This window comes from Neofelis nebulosa, chromosome 3 (genome assembly GCF_028018385.1).
Source record: "Neofelis nebulosa isolate mNeoNeb1 chromosome 3, mNeoNeb1.pri, whole genome shotgun sequence".
In the NCBI taxonomy this organism is placed as follows: Eukaryota; Metazoa; Chordata; class Mammalia; order Carnivora; family Felidae; genus Neofelis; species Neofelis nebulosa.
In genome coordinates, this window is record NC_080784.1 from 51,178,614 (window position 1) to 51,200,339 (window position 21,726).

The window sequence follows — 21,726 nt, forward strand, 5'->3', positions numbered from 1 at the left end:
CTTCTGATGTTAAACTATATTTATGGCTGCCTAAGCTCAATACTCATTGCTTATTTAACACTTATTCAGTGCCTTTTAAAAACTGTGATAAAATACACTTAACACAAATTTACCATTTTAGCCATTGTTTAAATGTACAGTTGAGTAGTGGCAAGTACATTCACATTGTTGTGCAACAGGATCAATATACTTTAAGTTCCATGGCTATCAACAGAACAAGATGATGCCTATTAAGTCTAGCTTGAAATGGGACGAAAAGGAAAACAGTATAGTAAAAAAGAACTGCCTGGCCTTGAATGAATCCAGACTTTTTCTTAAAAAGCTGTGTGACTTTGGGGGCGCCTGGGTGGCGCAGTCGGTTAAGCGTCCGACTTCAGCCAGGTCACGATCTCGCGGTCCGTGAGTTCGAGCCCCGCGTCAGGCTCTGGGCTGATGGCTTGGAGCCTGTTTCCGATTCTGTGTCTCCCTCTCTCTCTGCCCCTCCCCCGTTCATGCTCTGTCTCTCTCTGTCCCAAAAATAAATAAAAAACGTTGAAAAAAAAATTAAAAAAAAAAAGCTGTGTGACTTTGGATGTCATTTAACCCTTCTGAGTGCTATTTTCCTCGTCTGAAAAATGAGAGGTTGAGTTTAGATGATCTTTAAGAACTCTTTCAGCTCTGAAATGGCTTATGTAGAAAAAGATGGGAAATGCTACCAATAACCACAATCTCCACCTGTGCACTAAGGGGCTGGCAAAGGGGATAGAAACTGCTCCTAGGCTAGTATCTTGTCTGTTGTTTAAGCGTGAAGCTCTGCAGCAGGTCAGATGCCTACTCCTATCTGCACCCAGTGCCACCCTCAACACCTGTATTCCTACTCTTGACCACCTTCAACCCCGGATCCCTAGGTCAGCACCCTCGTTCGTAGAACAGGTTTTGGTGGTCTTGCAATAACAGAATCCCCAGTTTGGATAAGAAGAGTCGCCACGCTTTTTCAGCGGGGGAGGGAGGGCTTTGCAAAGAGGGCTGAGCGCATTTCAGAGAAACGCTTCCAGAGCTCGAAACCACTCCGCCGGAGCGGGATAACTAGCGCAAGGCATCACCCAAACACGAGGCAGAGACCGGCCGAGAGCTCCGAGCCGGCACCTCCAAGTGGGTCTCAAAATGGGAGCGTGCGGCCGAGTGTGCGCAGCGCGCCTGCGCCGTGCGTGCGCGCGCGCGCTCGCTCCCTGGGCCGCGCGCTCCGGCGCTCCCGAAAGCTCGCGGTTGCTCCGAAGCGGCGCGCGCGTCGGCGGTCCTCGCTGGCTCCGTTTACCTGAGGGACCCGTGGCCGCCCCCGGCCGGCGCTGAACCCCCCATTGGAGCCCGGCCCCGAGATGTGAGGTGAGTGACGAGGCGAGCGGTTCCCCAGTCCCGCTTAGCTGGAAAAGGGCGCGGGGAGTGTGGGGAATGAGGAGGTGCCGCCGCGGCTGCCCGCTCCTCTGCCTAACCCTGTGCTGAGGAGCCACCAGCAGCTCCGGCACCTCCTCCTCCTCAGGGATCGTTATTCTCGTCGCGGCCAAAACAAAAGCCTTCGGCGCCAGGCTGTGGCGGGGCGTCGGAGGGGCGCCTTGGGACCGACGGCGGGCCGAGGGGGTGCGGAGGAGCCGAGTTTGGGGTGAGGGCTGAGGTGGGCAGACGCCCGGGAGATTATTAACCCTCTGTGTCCTAAGCCCGCGCTGGGCAACCTGTGCGAGTGTGGACCGCGGCTCCCCTTCCGCCTCCCCCTTGCCCAAATCCTTGGTGGAGGAGGGCGTCCGCGATAGGCGCCCGCTCCCTGGGTCGGCGCCGCGGGGGCGTGTGGCGCTCCCCGCTCGCCGGAGCGTGGGTGGAGGACGCGGCGGCGGCCGGGGGGAGGACAATGCATCCAGGGCTCTGGCGCCCTGGGCGTCTGGGGCCGGCCGGAGAACCACGTTAGAATTGCTTCAGGTTTAGATGTTGTGTTGGCATTTGGCCGACCTCTTCTTTCCAGTGCCTAAAAGTTGTCCCCTCCATCCCATCAGTTTGCAAAGTCTGCGCTCCCTCCCCAACGCTTCCCCCAGCTGCCCTCTTTTATGCTAATGTGCATTTGCCGTGGGGGTACTGCTGGGTAATTAATAGACGGCGTCGCAAATAAAGGTGCTGTAAAAACGTTTCAAGACATTTTAACATCTTCCTAGAGGCTCGTTAAATCTCAGGAGACTTGGAGTTAGGCGGCTCCTCTCTAGGAGAAAGCTTTTCTTTTTTCTTTCTTTTCTTTCTTTCCTTTTTTTTTTTAAGAACAAAAGCGCATGCCATCAATTTAGGCACGGGATAGATTTGAAGTTGAAAGTTACCTACTCAATAAAAGAAATCCAATTTTTTCCCCTGTATTAAAATTAAATTTTTAATTTTGGTTCCCTAAATTTGGGCAGATGCAGCAGCAGAGCAGACTAACAGCTATAAAAAATAAAAGTATCTTAAAATCTTATTTCATAAAAGTAGCTTTGATAGACCTGTAATGTTTATTTATGGGAATTGGGTTACTTTACAAAGCCAACACCACAAGAGCAAGGAAACAAAGACCTGACTGACATGAGGGATGTTACCTCCCTCTTCAGCCTCTTTTAGTCTTCAGTGGTGTGCTGACAGTCTAAGGAATAGACAAATCCTTAATTCTGTTATTAAGAAGAAAGATAATGCTTTCCATACATACTTTTAAGCAAATCAATACTGTCTTTTTCCTCCAGGGGAAAAAAAACAAGGCATTTACGTGAACTACTAAGCCACAAGCCGCCACAAAAAGGTAAAAAGGTTCAGAATTAGGGAGTGTAGGAAAGAGGTGTGAAAGCTTAACTGGGCTGGCTTGGAAGGATGGAGCTCAAGATTTAATTAAGATGCAGCCCTTTTCTTACCCTGTTGCCGTTTATTTAGTGCAATAACCTGTTCCTCCTCAGCCCCCCAAATGTTTTGAAACTATTAGGAGAGTAAGTAAATAATAAAACCTACCATCCTCCCTTTCCTTTCCTACTTTTTTTTTTTAATCTCATCCACTTACTAATATTCTCTACCTCTACACCTCTTCTAAATCTGTAAGAGTGTCCCATTAATAGAAGAAATGACTGTGAGCTCTATCATTCATTTCCCCATTTTAGCTGCTGTATTTCTTTGAGCTTTATTTTGTGCTTTGGACATTTATTTAGGTGGGTTTTTCTTGGGAGTTCCATGATTGAAATATTTGAAGTAGGGAATGTTGAGAGCAACTTAATAAAGTGCACATTCTTCCTTTGTATTGTACAGCGTGGAAGGCTTTGCCATCAGAGGAGAAAGGAGTTTAACTCATAATAAGTCCTCTGTTTCCCATTTGGCTTCAGGAAAAACTCTACCCATCTTAAATTTCATATTAGTTTGTTAGTAAAACTATCAGATTGTATACTCAAAAGTAATTCTGAGCATATTAATTTGTTGATGTTAGGCTGCTGTTAATTTTATTTTCTTTAGGAGACATGTGGTACATCTTTACTTTTCACAGAGGTGATGTTGTCTTCATGGTATTTTTAACCCCAAAAACTCTAGAACTATGGCTACTTAAAGCTGTAGCTGCCCACATAAAAGAGCAATAAATCAAATAAAAAGAATGATTTGGAAAGTACATGTTGAAGAAATTATTCAATATAGATTTGGAAAAAAAAGTAACAACTCTTTACTGGCCAGGAAAGAGGTTTTAACTGAAATCCTGGCCTTTAAATTTTATCTTACTGAAATAATTTTATAGCTAAAGCATACAAACCATACAACCTTGCTAAGGGAAAAATCGGGCTTATATTAGAGTTTTCTGATTAATAGATTTTTTTAATTTATTTTTTTATTTTTAAAATGTTTTATTTATTTTTGAGACAGAGAGAGACAGAGCATGAACGGGGGAGGGTCAGAGAGAGGGAGACACAGAATCTGAAACAGGCTCCAGGCTCTGAGCTGTCAGCACAGAGCCCGACTCGGGGCTCGAACTCACGGACCATGAGATCATGACCTGAGCCGAAGTCGGCCGCTTAACCGGCTGAGCCACCCAGGCGCCCCATGATTAATAGATTTTAATTGGAAGAGGAAACTGGGCTAGAATTTCAATATGATTTTTTTTTTTTTTTTTTTTTAGTTCAGAATCTGGCCATCTTTTAACTTTTCCTTTTTTTAAAGATTTAATTAAAGAAAAATTTTAAATTGTTTTATTTTTGAGAGACAGAATGTGAGTAGGGGAGAGACAGAGAGGGAGACACAGAATTCGAAACAGGCTCCAAGCTGTTGGCACAGAGCCTGACATGGGGCTCGAACTCATGAGACACGAGATCATGACCTGACCTGAAGTCGATGCCTAATCTGAGCCACCCAGGTACCCCTGGATTTTAAAAAAATAAAATTAAATTAAAAAAAAAAAAAAATCTCTATACCCAATGTGGGGCTTGAATTCACAACTCCAAGATTAAGAGTCACATGCTTTACCCACTGAACCAGGCAGGCACCTCTTTAACTTTCCATTTGGTTTTCAAGTTGGTTGTAAAAGCTTTTCCGCTTTCTTTAGACTGTATTTTGATGTCTACCATTCATTTTGATTTTGAACCTAAATGTATTGGTTTTTCCTGTTTGGGTTTTTAAACCCTGTCATCACTGAGCACATTGCATGATTAGGTTATTTGTGGCACACATGGACTTTAAAAATTAGATGAAATAGACCTGAAAAGAAATCCTCATTCTGAGGTTAATAGGAATTGAGCCCCTATGAGTTAAATATGAAGCTATATAAACTCAGCAACCAGGAAACAAAATTTTGAGACTGAATTTATTTTTTAGATAATAAGATGTGGAAAACAAATGGCCAAAGGACATATGGATTTTAGGAAAAGGAAAGTAACACTTAGAACAGTGAATATGCTTTGAGTGTATATTTTCTCTAACAATACAGTAATTTTCCTTGGAGGCGGAACTTCATTATCAAGAAATAGTCATTGCTGGTCTTGCAGTGCATTCTTGGGAAACTGAAAGAAGACAAAGAATATCCCTCCTGTTCCCACTGTAGCCCCTGTGTGTGAGACAACCTTGGGATGGTATTTCTGAATTGGAAATGCAAAACGTTGTATATACATACAAGGTGTCAAGAAAATTAAATCTGAACTGAGAATGATGAAATGGATCACTTTATTTACAGACAATGTGAATTGAAATAGAATTACTGAACATAATCTTTTGCGGGACCCTCTTGACAGCCCTCAGGGCCTACTTTGTCAGTATTTCTGGATTCAGTCTGCTTTCCTCTTCAGTTGCCGCATCCTGCTTTTCCCACCTGTGTTTTTTCGGTCTGGCTTTGTAGCCAGCCTGAAAACAGCCTCCTAAAAGTTGCATCTCCTACCCCCCTCCCCTTTTTTTATTTTGAGAGGCAGAGACAGAGGGGAGAGAGGGAGAGGGAGAGAGAGAATCTTAAGCAGGTTCTAAGCTCAGTGTGGAGCCAGACACAGGGCTTGATCCCACGACTCTGGGATCATGACCTGAGCCAAAATTAAGAGTCAGATGCTCAACCAGCTGAGCTATGCCAGGCGCCCCTCCTGCCCCTTTATTGCTGTTTTTCAGGACAGATACTTAGCTTATTTTATTTTAAGGGCTTTTATTTTTTATTTATTTTTAAAAAATTTTAGTGTTTATATTTGAGAGAGAGAGAGAGTGAGAGAGAGAGAGACAGACAGAACATGAGTGGGGGAGGGGCAGAGAGAGAGAGAGAGAGAGAGAGAGTGAGTCAGTCGGAAGCAGGCTCCAGGCTGTCAGCACAGAGCCTGACACGGGGCTCAAACTCACGAACTGTGAGATCATGACCTGAGCTGAAGTTGGAGCTTAACCAACTGAGCCACCCAGGTGCCCCTATTTTAAGGGCTTTTAAAATTAATATTCAAAAGAAAGCTGGTAAGATCAGATTTCTGATGTTACACTTTCATAAAAATTAGATGTGTCAAGTCCTTTTGTTTTCTAATGGAACGATAATCAAGTAACTTAGTTTTCCAAGCATCTTTCATTGCTCTCTGCAAAGAAGTGAGTGTGTGTCTTTTCCTACAAGTAGGGCATGAACAGCTATTGCTATATCACTCACTTTCTGATGAGCCCTGGCCTCTGATGGTGTTTACTGCAGTTATGTTAACTTAGCAGGTTCCTTTATTTATTTGAGATATTGCAGATTCCTGTAGTAAACAGTGTAATATCAGTAAGAATGCCAAAATGACTGTTAATCTTTGCTTAAGAGTTGCTGTTACATTGGCAGGACCTCTTTGGGTCCATGATCTTCTCTATTTTCTATAGATCTGTAACTTCAACTTACAACTTTTTCCTAAGTTGTACTTTAGGAAAACCTTAGGAAAAATCACTTTTGTTACCCACGCAATCCTGTTTAGAAGCAGTATCTCATTGTTACTAAAGAGAGATTTGGAATATATATCAAAAGTTCTTTTATTTATTAAAAAATTTTTTTTAAATATTTACTTTGAATATATATAGAGAGACAGAGCAGGAACAGGGGTGGGGAGGCAGAGAGACAGGGAGACACAGAATCCGAAGCAGGCTCCAGGCTCCAGGCTCCGAGCTCCGAGCTCTGAGCTGTCAGCACACAGCCTGATGTGGGGCTTGAACTCACGAACTATGAGATTATGACCTGAGCTGAAGTTGGACACTTAACTGACCAAGCCACCAGGTGCCCCCTTTTATTTTGTTTTTTTTCTTAGTGTTTGCTTATTTATTTATTTTGAGAGAGAGAATCCCAAGCAGGCTCTGCACTGACAGTGCAGATGTGGGGCTTGATCCCATAAACCCTGAGATCATGACCTGAGCTGAAATCAAGCGTTGGACACTTTAAGCAACTGAGCCACCCAGGCACCCCTGAAGAGTTCTTTTAAAATGTGCATACCATTTGATTCAGCTGATAGGTCATCTGATTTTTTTAATATTGAAAATCAGGTGGCTGCCTGGGTGGCTTAGTTGGTTAAGCATCTGACTTCGGCTCAGGTCATGATCTCACGGTTTGTGGGTTCTGGCCCCACACAGGGCTCTGAGCTGTCAGCTCTGGATTCTGTGTGGATTTTGGATTCTGTGTTTCCCTCTCTCCCTGCCCCTCCCCCACTCACGCTCTGTCTCAAATGAATAAATGTTAAAAAATATATATTGAAAAACAGTTTTGGGGCCCCTGGTGACTCAGTTAAGTGTCCAACTCTTGATTTTAGTTCAGGTCATGATCTCATGCTTCATGAATTCGAGCCCTGCATAGGGCTCTGCACTGACAGCAAGGAGTCAGCTTGGGATTCTGTGTCTGTCTGTCTCTCTTTCTCTCTCTCAAAATAAATAAACTTAACAAAAATCAGTTTTTACTCAAACTAAATTGATCATTGCTCTTTTGCTTTTCTTTCTACCTGCAGTAGGGCATTAGAGTGTCCCCTGGCTTGTTGCTCAATTAGCAGCCAATAAATCAGTGATTCACCAATGTTTATTCTTGTTAGCCAGTCAGTACACATTTATAGATTTAGCAGAGCTAATTATTTCATACACAGAGTAATATACCATAGGTTCTTTTATAAAATCTCAGAGCATTTATTTTATTTTTTAAGTAATTGAAATAGTTTTATTCTGTGCATTTTTTTCACAAAAATGGATATATATGCTGTTTAGGAAATTGTTTTAATTTTATTTTTTACCTATTGTTACTGTCTTACCATGTCAGTAGATACAGATCTTGCTCATTGTTTTTAGTGACTATGTAATATTTCACTACGTGGTTGTGCCATAGTGGGTTTTTTTGTTTTTTGAGAGAGAGAGAGAACACATACACAGAAGTGAGCTGGGAGAGTGGGGGAGAGAGAGAGAGAGGGAGGGAGGGAGAAAATCCTAAACAGGCTCTATGCTCAGCACAGAGACTTACACAGGGCTCAATCCCATGACCTGGGATCATGACCTGAGGCAAAATCAAGAGTCCGACACTCAACCAACTGATCCACCCAGGCACCCCTGTACCTTAGTGTTTTGTTTTGTTATTTAATTTTTTAAAATATCCATTTATTTTTGAGAGACAGAGAGCGCGCTAGCAGGGGAGGGGCAGAGAGACAGGGAGACAGAGAATCCAAAGCAGGCTCCAGGCCCAGAGCTGTCAGCACAGAACCCAATGTGGGGCTCGAACTCCTGAACCGTGAGATTATGACCTGAGGTAAAGTCAGACACCTAACCAACTGAGCCACCCAGTCGCCCCTGTACCATAGTTTTTTTGTTTGTTTGTTTTTAACAAGTCCCTTACTGGTAGGCTTTTAGGTTGTTTCAAGGTTTTTTTTTTTTTTTTCTTTTTTGAGAAAGAGCACTACACTGCAAGTGGGGGAGGGAACAGAGGCAGAGGGAGAGAGAGAATTCCAAGCAGGCTCCATGCTGTAGGCAGAGGGAGGGAGGGAGGGGGGGAGGGAGGGAGGGGGGGAGGGAGGGAGGGAGGGAGGGAGGGAGAGAGAGAGAGAGAGAGAGAGAGAGAGAGAGAGAGAGAGAGAGAGAGAAACCGACCCAAGCAGGCTCCATGCTGCCTGTGCAGAGCCCAGTGTAGGGTCAAACTCACAAACTGTGAAATCATAACCTGAGCAGAAATCAAGAGTGGGATTGCTTAACTGACTGAGCCACCCAGGCCCCCCAGCTAGTTTTTTATTTTATAAACAGTGTTACTCTAACATTTTGTTTATGCATCATATGTCCTTGTGTGTTTACTTAGAATAGAGAATATATTTATTGCATCAAATTGTGCACGTTTTAAGGGCTTTTGATGTAAGTAGCCATTTTTTAAAATACCAACCAGTTTACAGTAGTATTTCAAGTTGTTAGAATGTTGAAAGTGTTCTTTTTTTCTGTACCCTCTCCCATCCTGTGTTCTCTTCGTTGTTATTTTTGCCTGAGTGGTGAAAATGTTCTCTCATATTTGCATTTTTTTATTAGTAAAGTTGAGTATCTTTTCACATATTTGTTGGTTATTTGCAGTTTGGTTATAAGTTTATGTTCTTTTCCCATTTTTCTATTAAAGTGTTATTCTTTATTTGCTTTTACTTTTTAAATTTGTTTTATGTATTTTGCTAAGCATTTAATTATTTTTAAATATACCTATACTCTGTTACTCTTTTAGGATAGCATATCTCAAAACATGACTTATGGGCCACTTAACTTGTAATAGTATCTGAGATGATTGGTTAGAAAATGCAGTTCATTTTCCAGAGATTCAGATTTCTGAGACTTGTGAGGGGATTCATGAATCTGCTACACATTAAAATTAGAACCTCTGATTTGGAGGAAATATAAAGTAAGATTTTTACTCTTCTTTTTGTCTTTTTGAGTTCACTTTTTTCTTATTTCAATAATCATAAACTACAGTCTTAAAATATTAAGATTGTCATCCTACTTCAGCCTAACAGTAGATTTTACAGGAGTGTTTTGATATATGGTAATTTGGATGTTGTGGTACACAAAGGAAACCATTTTAGAAGGCGGTGGGAAGCTTCACTTCTACATGAGGAAAAGAAGTAACCGAGAGGAAATCAGGTAAAATAAAGTGGGTAGAAGTATCAGGAGGTGTCTCATCTAGTTTTAAAAACTCAGTGAGGTATTTTTCATTCCTTCTTTTATATGGTAGTCGTCTTTGAACCACAAATTTGAAACAGTGATATTTTAAAAACTCTTCAGTTTAAATGAACTTCAAAAATTCTTGGTATTACTATATATATATTCATGAAGGAGCAGTGTTCTCTTTAGTAGTTTTTTTTTTTTTTTTAAGTTCTAAGCAGATGAACATGCTGCATAAGCAGCAAACTACAAAGACTGAACTTAAATGGATATTTTAATGTTGTAAACTGATAAAGCTTTCAGTAGTTTTTTTTTGACACACATTTAATGGTATGCATGATTGTTACTGCGTTGCATGTAATTAAGCTTAATTGTAAATGATTATGTTTACTACCAGTTTTATATAGCCAGACCCCACATTTCTGGGGCCAGTTTGAAGGAAGGAAAAATATGGCAGGCCAAGAAGCTGTCGCAAAGATCTCTGACTTAGAGATTTTGTATAGAGAGATTAGTCATTTGGAGCAAAGATTGGCTCATAACCTTAATATTCCAAATTCTAATTCTTAGACTCTCCTTTTCCCTCTCACCACTCAATACCATGTACTACAGGAAGAAACTAGAAAGATTCAACCACTGCTTTATTTTATCCAAATAGTTTTTTCTGCCTAATAACTAAAGCTTGGGATGCAGAGGTCCCAAGCATTGAGCGTGAACAAAGAACAGTTTCTTTCCCTGCTTCAGTGAAACCAGTCCAGGTCTCAAGATCTAAACTGTCATGGGCCCTAGTATTTAAGTTGTCTTATTAACCTGTGTCTCTGAGAATTTCTGAACCTGACCTTTCTCATGTTTTCCGAGCTCAGGCTTTCCACAACAAACTTAAAAATACTCAATGCATATAAAACAAAATGAAATTAAAGTAAATTCAACATCATTATTAAGCCAAATGAAAGTATAACAACTTAGTATATGCTTTCTTCCTACCAGACCTACCTTCTACCCCGTCCACCACCTCTCAGCCCCAAATAAGATATGTATTCTTGCCCCTGGAAAAGTAGGAGCAAGTGAAAATACTATAAAGCTTAGTGGAAACCATAACTGGGAATCCTATTCCTGCTGTGTTTTTTTTTTTTGTTGTTGTTGTTTTTAGGGATGATTTTTATTCTTTGCAGCCTGGCTGTGCAGTGAAACATTTGTTAGTCAAATATTTCTACATCTATGGTACAAAGTTTTTGTACTATCTAAAAAGATGATGTAATGTTGGAAAAATTTCCTGATAGTACTTTAGAACCTTCTATTTGCCAGTTCACTATTGGTTGATGGAGGTAGCCTTTGTATAACTGTGATTCAGTAATAAAATTACCTAATCTTTGATGCTGCTTTACCATTTTATAAAGTATGTTTACATATATTATCTCAGTTCACTCATATGTCATCCTTGTAAAGGAGGTAGTATTTTCAGAAGAAAAATTCTGAGTTCAGAGAAGTTAAATAGTACATTTACACTTACACAGCTAGTAAGGGACTTGAATTTATATCTTTCAGTTTATTTATATTTCACCTTTTTCACAAATACATTCTGCCAAGCCAGTTAATGTAAAAAGGTACTATTAATGATTAAAACACATAAAGTATATTTTAAATTTAATAGTTCCAATTATGGCATATTTAAATTAGGACAATAGCATAAGCATTTTTTAAAATGGATCAGTTATATCTGTGACAAATGAAAAACTGCCATTCTAGATAAGAAATAAAACCATATGTTGGCAATTGAGGGAAGAAAATTTGCCTTTAAATTCTGGTTAAGGATTGTCTTAGTATATCTATAGCATAAATGATAAGTAGAAAAACTCTACTGTGTCTCTGAAATACTCATGTATTTTATCTATTAGGTCAGTATGACATCTTTCATGAAAGATTGTTTTATTTCTCTTTCTCTTAGTTCATTGTTGGTGTACGGAAACACAGATTTTTGTATATTGATTTTGTATCCTGCAACGTCACTGAACTCATCAAAGATTTTGAGAGGAAATTAATTTCTTTCATTAAAAAATACTTCTCAGATATTTCAATCAGAGGAAGAAATAGCTCTTCTCCTAAGATGGAATCTGTTGTTTGGGAATGTGGTTGATCAACTTGATATGTTGGCCAAATGTGCCCTATGTAATAAAATGAAAAGAAGAGACAAGATGATGTCATTTTCCCGTATTGTGAAACCAAAAACAAATGCCTTTTGTGAGATCAAGCTAACAAACCTCTGACGGTGCAAAGAGTATTTAACTGTTTGAAGAACTTAACAGTAAGATATAGAAGAAAAACTTTCAAGCTGAGACCTGCAGGTGTATAAAGATCTAAAATACATATTGAGTAGGCCTCATCATCCGAATCTCATTCAGATCCAGGAAGGATGGCTATGAGTTGGATTGTCTTCTACATTTGGCCCTTGACTATATTTGTGGGGCATATAGGTGGGCACAGTTTGTTTTCTTGCGAACCTATTACCTTGAGGATGTGCCAAGATTTGCCTTATAATACTACCTTCATGCCTAATCTTCTGAATCACTATGACCAACAGACAGCTGCTTTAGCAATGGAGGTAAGACTTGTTCTATTATTTGACGTATCTTAGACAATGATTCTTACATTGTCTTGTTACTAATCTAATGAAAGTGTCTGATAACAGCAAAAGAATACATTATTTTTAACTCTGTCTTGTACATTAAAAAGTTAGAGATTTAAGTTCAAACTCTAATAGATTGAAGAATTTATGTTTGGGGAATGTTACTCTTGACCTATTTTTAGACATGCTTTTATATAAAGAAATATGAAACACTGGTACATGGGAGATAATAGTCATTCAGAAATTCAAAATTGTGCAAGTTATGATTACATTTTTTTCCTGTTTGGCTGATCCTAAAACCTCAGATAAAGAGTAGACTATAATAATAATATTCACAATTCAGTCCTTAAGTATTGAAGGTAACATGATCTTGTGAAATAAATTCTATTGTTCAGCCTTTAGGCTGGTGATTTGTCATATTTGAATTTTCTTGAAATTTAAAAACATTTTTCTCATTTTACTTTGTTCACATCAATTTAAGAAGTATCACTGCTGATGAATGAAGGTTTGGTTGTGTAAATTATCTGTTGTTGACCTGTCACAATTTTATGAAAATTTGTTGCCTTTCTTGAATTTTTCTAGTGGTAACTCTTCAGGTAACTTTTTAATGATTTTACTTTAGAAACTATGACAAATTAATGAATATAGTTAACAGTAGGTTTAAATAAATATGCGTGCATTTCTGTAGAGGTTTTAGAATTGTGGACAAGGATAATATGTTTACCAGGTGAGAATTAGGGAGGCCGTGGATGGTGGCAGTAGGGAGCATAGGCTTATACAAACCTGGGTTTGAATTCTAGCTCTGTCACTTTCTAGCTTTATTACTTTGGGCAAATTATGTGAACTTTCTTACCGTAGTTTCTTTGCTATGTAAAGCTTCTTGTAAAATGGAGCTAATAATAATTATACATTGAATGTTTTGTACTTTAACCTTTAATCTATTGTTACAGTGTTTTCAGCACATCGAGGCCTATGTGTTTTGGAATTTTTCATTTTATGGTAAAACCCAAAGATTCATTACTTCCAAGTAGACTAGCATAAGTGTGTCTAGGAAAATTGGTAGAAAGATTATTGTTCATAGATTTTTTAAATGTGAAGGGCATCTTATATATTCTAAATATTTGAAAATATTATAGAGGTTGAACAAAACATTTTCTGCTCTTCTGAATATACAAGGTATAACTAGCTTGGTACAGGCTAGCCAAGAGAGATTTGGTATAGACTATCAGATTAGGATATGAAAATGGGTATTGGTTTAGTACATTAATTTGGTTCTGGGCATAGCAGTCCTTGCTGTTTTTTGAAACTATCAATTCTCTCACAAAGAAATTGAAGTAGGAAAACCTTTGTTTTTAGTATCATAAATCAATGTAATTCCTTTGGGAAGTAGATAGGGTAGTAAGCAAGTCATCAAGATATTTGAATTGATGTGGGTTCAGCTATTGACTCTTCTTTGTAGTAGCTTTAAGACTGAATAAGTCCCTTAACAAGTCCCTTAGCCTTGGTTTCTTCATTTGTGAAACAGCAGTAATAACAAAAATACTTTTAAGGGCTGTTAGGATTAAACAAGAAATTTATAAACTAGCTAGCACAGTGTATAGCATACAAAAGGTGATCTGCAAATGTTAATTCTATTCCAAATTCCATTTCTAAATGATCCCAAAGAGAAGGTACTAGAAAAGTTAATATATTTGTTCCAAATGAACTTGCATTCATTTGTAGGCTCTTGGGACATTCACGATGATGACATAGTAAACTGTCACTAACCTCTTCTTAAAGTTGCCTGTGTAGTCTACGTATTTTATTGGCAATAAGGTTGCTTCTGTTTAAATTTCACACATTCTAGGGAGAGCACCTCAGTGGGCAATATTTTCTAAGGGAAAGGCTCCAGTTCTTTGAAGTAAAGTTGCAGATAGTTTTTTATTGCATGGTTGTCAATATCAGGACAGTGATGCCACTGACAAAAAGAGATGTCAGACAGTTTGAGAGTGTAAAGTTTCTGTAATAGCAGAGGACATGGGAACTCAGGAGTCAACACATCCTTCCAAATGGAAGTAAGGATCTTGGGTCCTTAAAAGGACTCGAATCTGCTGATGACACCCTCTATCTCTGCTCTCAGAAAATGTACGTCAGCTTTTACCAGGAGCAAGTCATTGGAGCCAACAATTGGAGGATATTTTTGAGTGTTCATTGTGGGACTTGGTGAATTAAAGGATAATTTCCTAAGTGCAGCATCTTTTAGCAGGCCCATGTTTCAAGCCTGCCTAGGGTTCATTCCTGTACTGATGAGTGCCTGGAATATACTAGTATATGGCAGTGAGAGAGGGATACCACAGATGAGAGGAAATATAGAATCTGGGTTATCTCAAATTTGATTATTCATAGTCAACAGGTTGGGTGTTCTTTCATTGTAGATACAGGGTTCTTAGTACTTTCATTGAAATTGGAACATGTTTAAATAAATGGGTTAATGTATCAATTCATTAAGTTAGAAAAGATCTTTGCTTGTATGTTTCTCTGTTCCTCCCTTCCAAAACATACTCATCTATACACAGACACACACGCTAAATTTTTGTAAGTTCTTAACTTGGTATCTTTCTCTTTGAGCATCAGTGGCTTTTGATAGAAAACAACTTTTTTTTCCCTCCTTCCTGAGTTTTCCAAACCATTTTGAGCTGTCTGGATTGCTAAGTTAATTTTTGGGAGCTGTCCAGCGTGGACAACAAATTGTCAACAAATTGTAACTATCTTTACCAACCACACGTTATCAGGTATTTATGACTCCATTGGTAATAAAAGAGATCTTAAGAGCCTCTCCCCCTATACTAAATAAATGCAGTTGAATAGGAAGGGGACAGTTTAGTGGAAAAAGCACTGAAATGGAGATAAGAAATTTGTATTTTGCCACTAACTAGTTTTGTCACTTCTTTGTGTTGGTTTCTTCTAGGAAGTGATTCTTTTTCCCTGTCCATTTTACAAGGTTGTTAAGATCAAATGATGTAAGTGATCTGTATATTTAAAAACTTTGAGGGGCACCTGGGTGGCTCAGTCGTTAGCATCTGAGTTCGGCTTCAGGTCATGATCTCATGGTTTGTGAGTTCGAGTCCCGCATCCGGTGAGCTTGTGCCCCGCTTGGGTGAGCATGAGCCCTACTTCAGATGAGCCCTGCTTCTCTCTCCCTCTGTCTCTCTCCTTGTGAGATTCTCTCTCCCCCTCACTTGTGCCCTCTTTCTCTCAAAAGAATAAAAATAAAAACTTTGAAAAGTTAAAGTGCTGTGTGAATGCAAAATAGTAGTCCTTGTTGTCTGTCACCCTGTCATCCTTTTAACTTCAGTTAGTATGTGGAACAAGCACTCTTACCTCTTTAGGAGGTTGATCACTTGTCTTTTTTTTTTTTTTTTTTTAAGGAAACTTGACCACTGTAGAATAATCAGAGGAAAAACTTTTGGGATGGTTTGTGTTTTGCCTCCATTTCCTGTTTTTTGTCATCAGCATTAAAGATTTTCTATAGCATGGAGAGCTGGCTGACAGTGGGATAGATCCTACTGAGAACAACAGAGCCTAAAAGCCTCAAATCCTTGGTATTCTTTATGATTCATTAAGATCAAAACATGTTTGGGGGCACCTGCGTTGGTTCAGTTGGTTAAGTGTCTGACTTTGGCTCAGGTTTATGGGTTTGAGCCCCGTGTTGGGTTCTATGCTGATAGCTCAGAGCCTGGAGCCTGCTTTGGATTCTGTGTCTCCCCCCCTCTCTCTGCTCCTCCCCCCGCTCATGCTCTGTCTCTCTCTGTCTCTCAAAAATAAACATTTAAAAAAAATTTTTTTTGTAAAGAACAGAACATGTTCAAACCAGTCTTGCTGTTATCCAAACTCAAATTGTACCTTAAAAAAAAAACTTTTGGGGCACCTGGGTGGCACAGTTTGGTTAAGCGTCCAACCTCGGCTCAGGTCATGATCTCACAGTCTGTGAGTTCGAGCCCCGCATCAGGCTCTGTGCTGACAGCTCAGAGCCTGGAGCCTGCTTCAGATTCTGTGTCTCCCTCTCAATCTGCCCCTCCCCTGCTCACACTCTTGTCTCTCTCTCTGTCTCTCTCTCTCTCAAAAATAAATAAACATAAAAAAAAAAACCTTTTTGGGGCGCCTGGGTGGCTCAGTCGGTTAAGCATCCGATCTCGGCTCAGGTCATGATCTTGCGGTCCGTGAGTTCGAGCCCCGCGTTGGGCTCTGTGCTGACAGCTCAGAGCCTGGAGCCTGTTTCAGATTCTGTGTCTCCCTCTCTCTATGACCCTCCCCTGTTCATGCTCTGTCTCTCTCTGTCTCAAAAATAAATCGTTAAAAAAAATTAAAAAAAAAAAACAACCTTTTTATTATAGTAAATCTCAATTATATAGAAACGTAGATAAGATAATATAGTGGACAACATATACCCATCATCCAGCTTCAAAAATTATCAACTGACAGCTAGTTTTGTTTCAATTGTGACTGCATGTCCAGCTGGGTTACTTTGAAGCAAATCTCTAACACCATAATTTCATCCATAAATATTTCTGTGTAAATCTCTAAAAAGTAAGGGCTCTTTCAAAATATATAAACACCATACTTTTATCTCTTTGTCAGTATCCTCAAATGTTCAGTTGATGTTCAAATTACTTTGATCATTTCACATTTTTTATAGTTGGCTTTTCAAATCAGGGTTCATCTATCCCATTCAATTGAGAGGTCTCTTAAGTTTCTTTTAACATATAATTTCTCCTTCCCTTTCCTCTCTCCTTTTTTTCATGTAATGCGTTTGCCATATGGAGTTTCCCATAGTCTTTATTTTGCCGATTGCATCCGTGTGGTTTGATTTACCATGTTCCTTTGTCTCCCTTTTTAATTTTTTTAAAGAATACTTCATAGGCCTATAATACTTGGTTGTCACTCTATAATTTTTAGCAGCCATTCTTGATCATTTCCTAGATGGGTAATTTCATTAAAGTTTTGTAAAAGGGTGATATTCTAATTCTGTCATTCTTTTCTCAGCTGGAATGCTTTATAAACAGAAATTTCCTGTCTTTACTGTTGGGCTACTGAGTTAGACTCTTGTACAGTTTATGTAAGAAAGACAGGATATATACTTGATCATTCTCCTGAATTTAGTAGTTTTTAAGATAATGAGTATCCTTCAGAGGTGACCAATGAAGTCTTTTTTTTTTTTTAAGGTATCATTATGAACTTGTGAATTTAACACCTTTTAGTTGGAAATGATATTTAGAGACCATTATCTGGGTGCTAAGCCTGTTGATACTAGGTTAGCCATTTTTAGGCCTATTTGTAGACAAAACTAGGAAACACTTTTTAAATTTTTTTTTATTTTTATTTTTTTTTTCACTTCTCAGTATGATTTTAATTTGCATTTTTCTTATTATGGATAAGTTAAAATATCATTTTATATATTTAATAGTTGTAGTTCTTCTTATTTCTTTTTTATATATAATTTATTGACAAATTGGTTTCCATATAACACCCAGTGCTCATCCCAACAAGTGCCCTCCTCAATGCCCATCACCCACTTTCCCCTCTCCCCCACCCCCATCTACCCTCACTTTGTTCTCAGTATCCAAGAGTCTCTTATGGTTTGCCTCCCTCCCTCTCTGTAACTTTTCCCCCCTCCCTTCCCCCATGGTCTTCTGTTAAATTTCTCAAGATCCACATATGAGTGAAAACATATGGTATCTTTCTCTGACTGACTTATTTCACTTAGCTTAATATCTTCCAGTTCCATCCACATTGCTGCAAATGGCCAGATTTCATTCTTTCTCATTGCCAAGTAGTATTCCATTGTAGGTGTAAACCACATCTTTATCCATTCGTCAGTTGATAGACATTTAGGCTCTTTCCATAATTTGGCTATTGTTGAAAGTGCTGCCATAACATTGGGATACATGTGCCCCTATGCATCAGCACTCCTGTATCTCTTGGGTAAATTCCTAGCAGTGCTATTGCTGGGTCATAGGGTAGTTCTATTTTTAATTTTTTGAGGAACCTCCACAGGGTTTAAAATTTTTTTTTAATGTTTAATCTTGAGAGAGAGAGAGAGAGCATGAGCAGGGGAGGGGCAGAGAGAGATGTAGACCTAGAATCTGAAGTAGGCTCCAGGCTCTGAGCTGTCAGCACAGAGCTTGACATGGGGCTCAAACTCCCGAACTGTGAGATCATGACCTGAGCTGAAGTTGGATGCTTAACTGACTGAGCCACCCAGGCTCCCCACTTTTTAAATTTTTTTTAAGTACATCATGAGTTTAGATTGATGTTTTAAATCAAATAATATCACAGTTTTTTTGGTTGTTGTTTTGTTTTGTTTTGTTTTTTTGAGGAGGGAGGGCAGAAAGGGAGAGAGAGAATACCGAGCAGGCTCCACTCTGTCAGCACAAAGCTCCAGGGGGGGCTTGATCCCATGAACCATGAGATCATGACGTGAGCCAAAATCAAGATTTAGATAGAACTGGCTGAGCCATCTGGTGCCTCTATCGCAGAGTTTTTATTTACCATTTTAATATCTTATTTTTGTTTCTCTATTCTCTTATACTAAAGCTTTACATTACACATACATTCTATCATTTCAGAATAATAACAGTGTTATTACTAACAATATGATTATTGAAAGCCGATTGATTGTTTTGTACTTATTTTTGTCTTTAGGGATGTGACTCACCATTGATATACAGTACAAATTACTCTAAAGTTTTAATTTAAAAATTTAAATGTTTAAAGTTTTATATTTAAAGTTAAATATTTCTCTGTGTGGTTAAACTCAAAACACATTTAGATTCCTATGTTTCATTTTTTGAGGAATAACTTAAATTTTTTTTGGTCTAAATTTAGTGGCTCATTCAGTTGAGTGACTCTTGATCTCATGGTTTGTGAGTTCAAGCACTGCACTGGGTTCAGTGCTGCTGGTGCAGAGCTTGCTTGGGATTCTCTTTCTCCCTTTCTCTCTCTGCCCCTCCCCTGCTCAAAATTAATAAACTTAAAATTTATTTTATAATTGTGTTTCACAATTTTATATATAGAACAAGATATATTCAGAGAAGTTTAGTTTCTGGCCCTTTCCCTTCTACCTTGTTCTTTCCTTCCTCCTAAATGTAGTCATTTTAAAAACTTTTTTTGCTTATTCTTCCATTAAAAAATCATAAATATATTTATGTGAAATGTTTATGTGATAAACATGTATTCTTTTACCTTTCTTTGACAGAGTATTTGTTTTCTCTATATTACTTTTTCTGTTTAACAATAATATCATGGATATTCCATAGTAATATTTACAGATATTCATTACAAATATTTGTTTTAACTGGCAAAATACATATAAAGTTCACCATTCCAATCCTTTTAAGGATTGTGCACTATAGTTCAGTGCATTAAGTATATTCACCTTGTTATGTAGTCATAACCACTATCCGTAGCACTTTTTCATCTAACAAGACTGAAATTCTGTACATAGTAAACAATAACTCCCCATTCTCCCCTCCTCTGAGCCCCTGGCACCCTCCTTCCATTTTTCTTTCTCTCCGAGTTTGACTACTCTAAGTACCCAATAATAAGTGGAATCATACAATATTTCTCCTTTGTGACTGGCTTATTTCACTTAACATAATGTCTTCAAAGTTCATTCATGTAGGATATGCCAGAATTTCCTTTCTGTTTAAAACCAAATAATATTCCATGGTATATATACACACCACATTTTGTTTATCCACTCATCCATCAAACACTTGAGTTCCTTCGACCTCTTGTCTATGACAAATAATGCTGCTGTGAACATGTGTGTAAATACCTGTTTGAATCTCTGCTTTCAATTTTTGGGGATATATACCCAGAAGTGGAATTGCTGGGACATATGATAATTCTGTTTAATTTTTTGAGGAACCACCATACTGTTTTTCATAGCAGTTGCTCCATTTTATATTCCCATCAGCAGTGCCACAAAGGTTCCAGTTTCTCCACATTCTCGCTAACACTTGTTATTTTTTATTTTTGTTTTTTGTTTTTATAATAGTCATCCTAATGGGTGTTAAGTTCTCATTTTTTTCATTCAATTACTGTTAATGGACATTCGGGTTTTCTGCCTTTTGCTTTTGAAACCAGAGCTTGTCCTTATTCATCTTTGTATACCTAGCACCCAACATAATGCCTCACACATAGGAGGTGCTAAATAAGTGTTTGAATTAATTAATGAACTTTATAAACTGTAAGTTCCTTAAGAGATGATAGTAGTCAGACTTGGTCAGGGTTATGATGTTATATCTAAGCACTTGATCTCCTGGAGTTGTAAATAGGAGTGTGCTGGATGGGAATGGGGATGGTAATCCCAGTACCAAGAGTACTGTGTAACTGTGAACACTAGTATTTTACTTTGCCTTTTCAGGGGTGAGGAACAACTGGTCAGAGTGACTCAGAACTTTGAACATTTATGTGTTTGTATTTATAAGTGGTGTAATTACGCAAAAGAACAGAGCAACCCACCTTTCCCATCTCTAGGCCCTTAATGTTCCTTCTGCCTTAAATAGTCTCTATCTTTTGTCAGAATTCTAATGGTTGGATTTGATACATTATTAAGTAGGAAAAAAAAAGTAGATAACATGTATGGTATCATCCTGTTTTTGTTTAAAAAAATATATATGCGTGTTTATGCAGAGTAAGTGATGTGGAAGGATTTTCACCAAGGCCAACAGTGGTTTTCCTGAATTAGTACAATTTATTTGTGTTTTCTATGTCTTATTTAATGTTTGTATTTTTTTATTTTTCTGTAAGAAACATATTGTGCCTTTAAGATAGTAAAATTAGTACAGAAACTTTTTTTTTTTAATAATCCAAACTGTTCTTTTTTGTTTAGTTCTCAGTTGTAGTACCTAAGAGTTAGTATATTAAGTATATTTTGATTGAATGACTGAAACAAAGGATCTTATGTGAAAGGGATCAGTTGTAGAAAGTATTTGAATGGGCCTTGAAAGACAGATTTTTTTTGTTGTTTTTTGTAAGAAAACAGTATAGTATACCCCTGTATAGTAGTAGTAATTAATGTTTTGTAGGTAGGCTTTTTAGAAAACGAAATTTGATTATATTCTTGCAATTCATGGTTTATATCTTCAGAATACATGTATTATCAAATTTATTTCCCTTATTATCTTTTGTTTGGGTTAGTATTCATAGGTGGTTTTCCCTAAGCAAACAACAGTCTAGTGAAGTAGCTTGAAAAGTCTGTTGTGTGACAGGGAAACCTGTCAGTAATTAAGAATCTTCTAAATCAAAAAATGTACATAGAAGTAGTAGAGAATTAATTGCATTTATTTATTTCTGACTCTGTGGAAAAACTTAAAATTTTTTCTTTGATTTTCTTGTATGACAAATCACTTTAAAGAAATACCTTTAAAATACTTATTTCCAATTAAATTATGAAGTGTGGTGGAATTTTGTAAAGTTTTATCTTTTGAGAGAAACCATAGTTCAGAACTGTTGATGATATTTGAAATACTAAAATTTGCTTC

General features: G+C 38.2%; 1 protein-coding gene across 2 annotated transcripts in view; it reads left to right on the top strand.

The window, feature by feature from the left end:
- Positions 1 to 1,217: 1,217 nt before the first annotated feature.
- The window catches only part of FZD3 (frizzled class receptor 3), a 101,713-nt gene continuing 81,204 nt past the window's right edge, over positions 1,218 to 21,726 (top strand). Inside the window, exons 1-2 of one of the 2 annotated variants that reach the window (XM_058720784.1) lie at positions 1,220 to 1,362; positions 11,522 to 12,175. In XM_058720784.1, the coding sequence (XP_058576767.1) occupies positions 11,987 to 12,175 (189 nt within the window). In that variant the 5' untranslated portion in view covers positions 1,220 to 1,362; positions 11,522 to 11,986. Of the gene's footprint in view, positions 1,363 to 11,521; positions 12,176 to 21,726 lie in introns of both variants that reach the window. The other variant, XM_058720786.1, reaches the window with a different exon arrangement.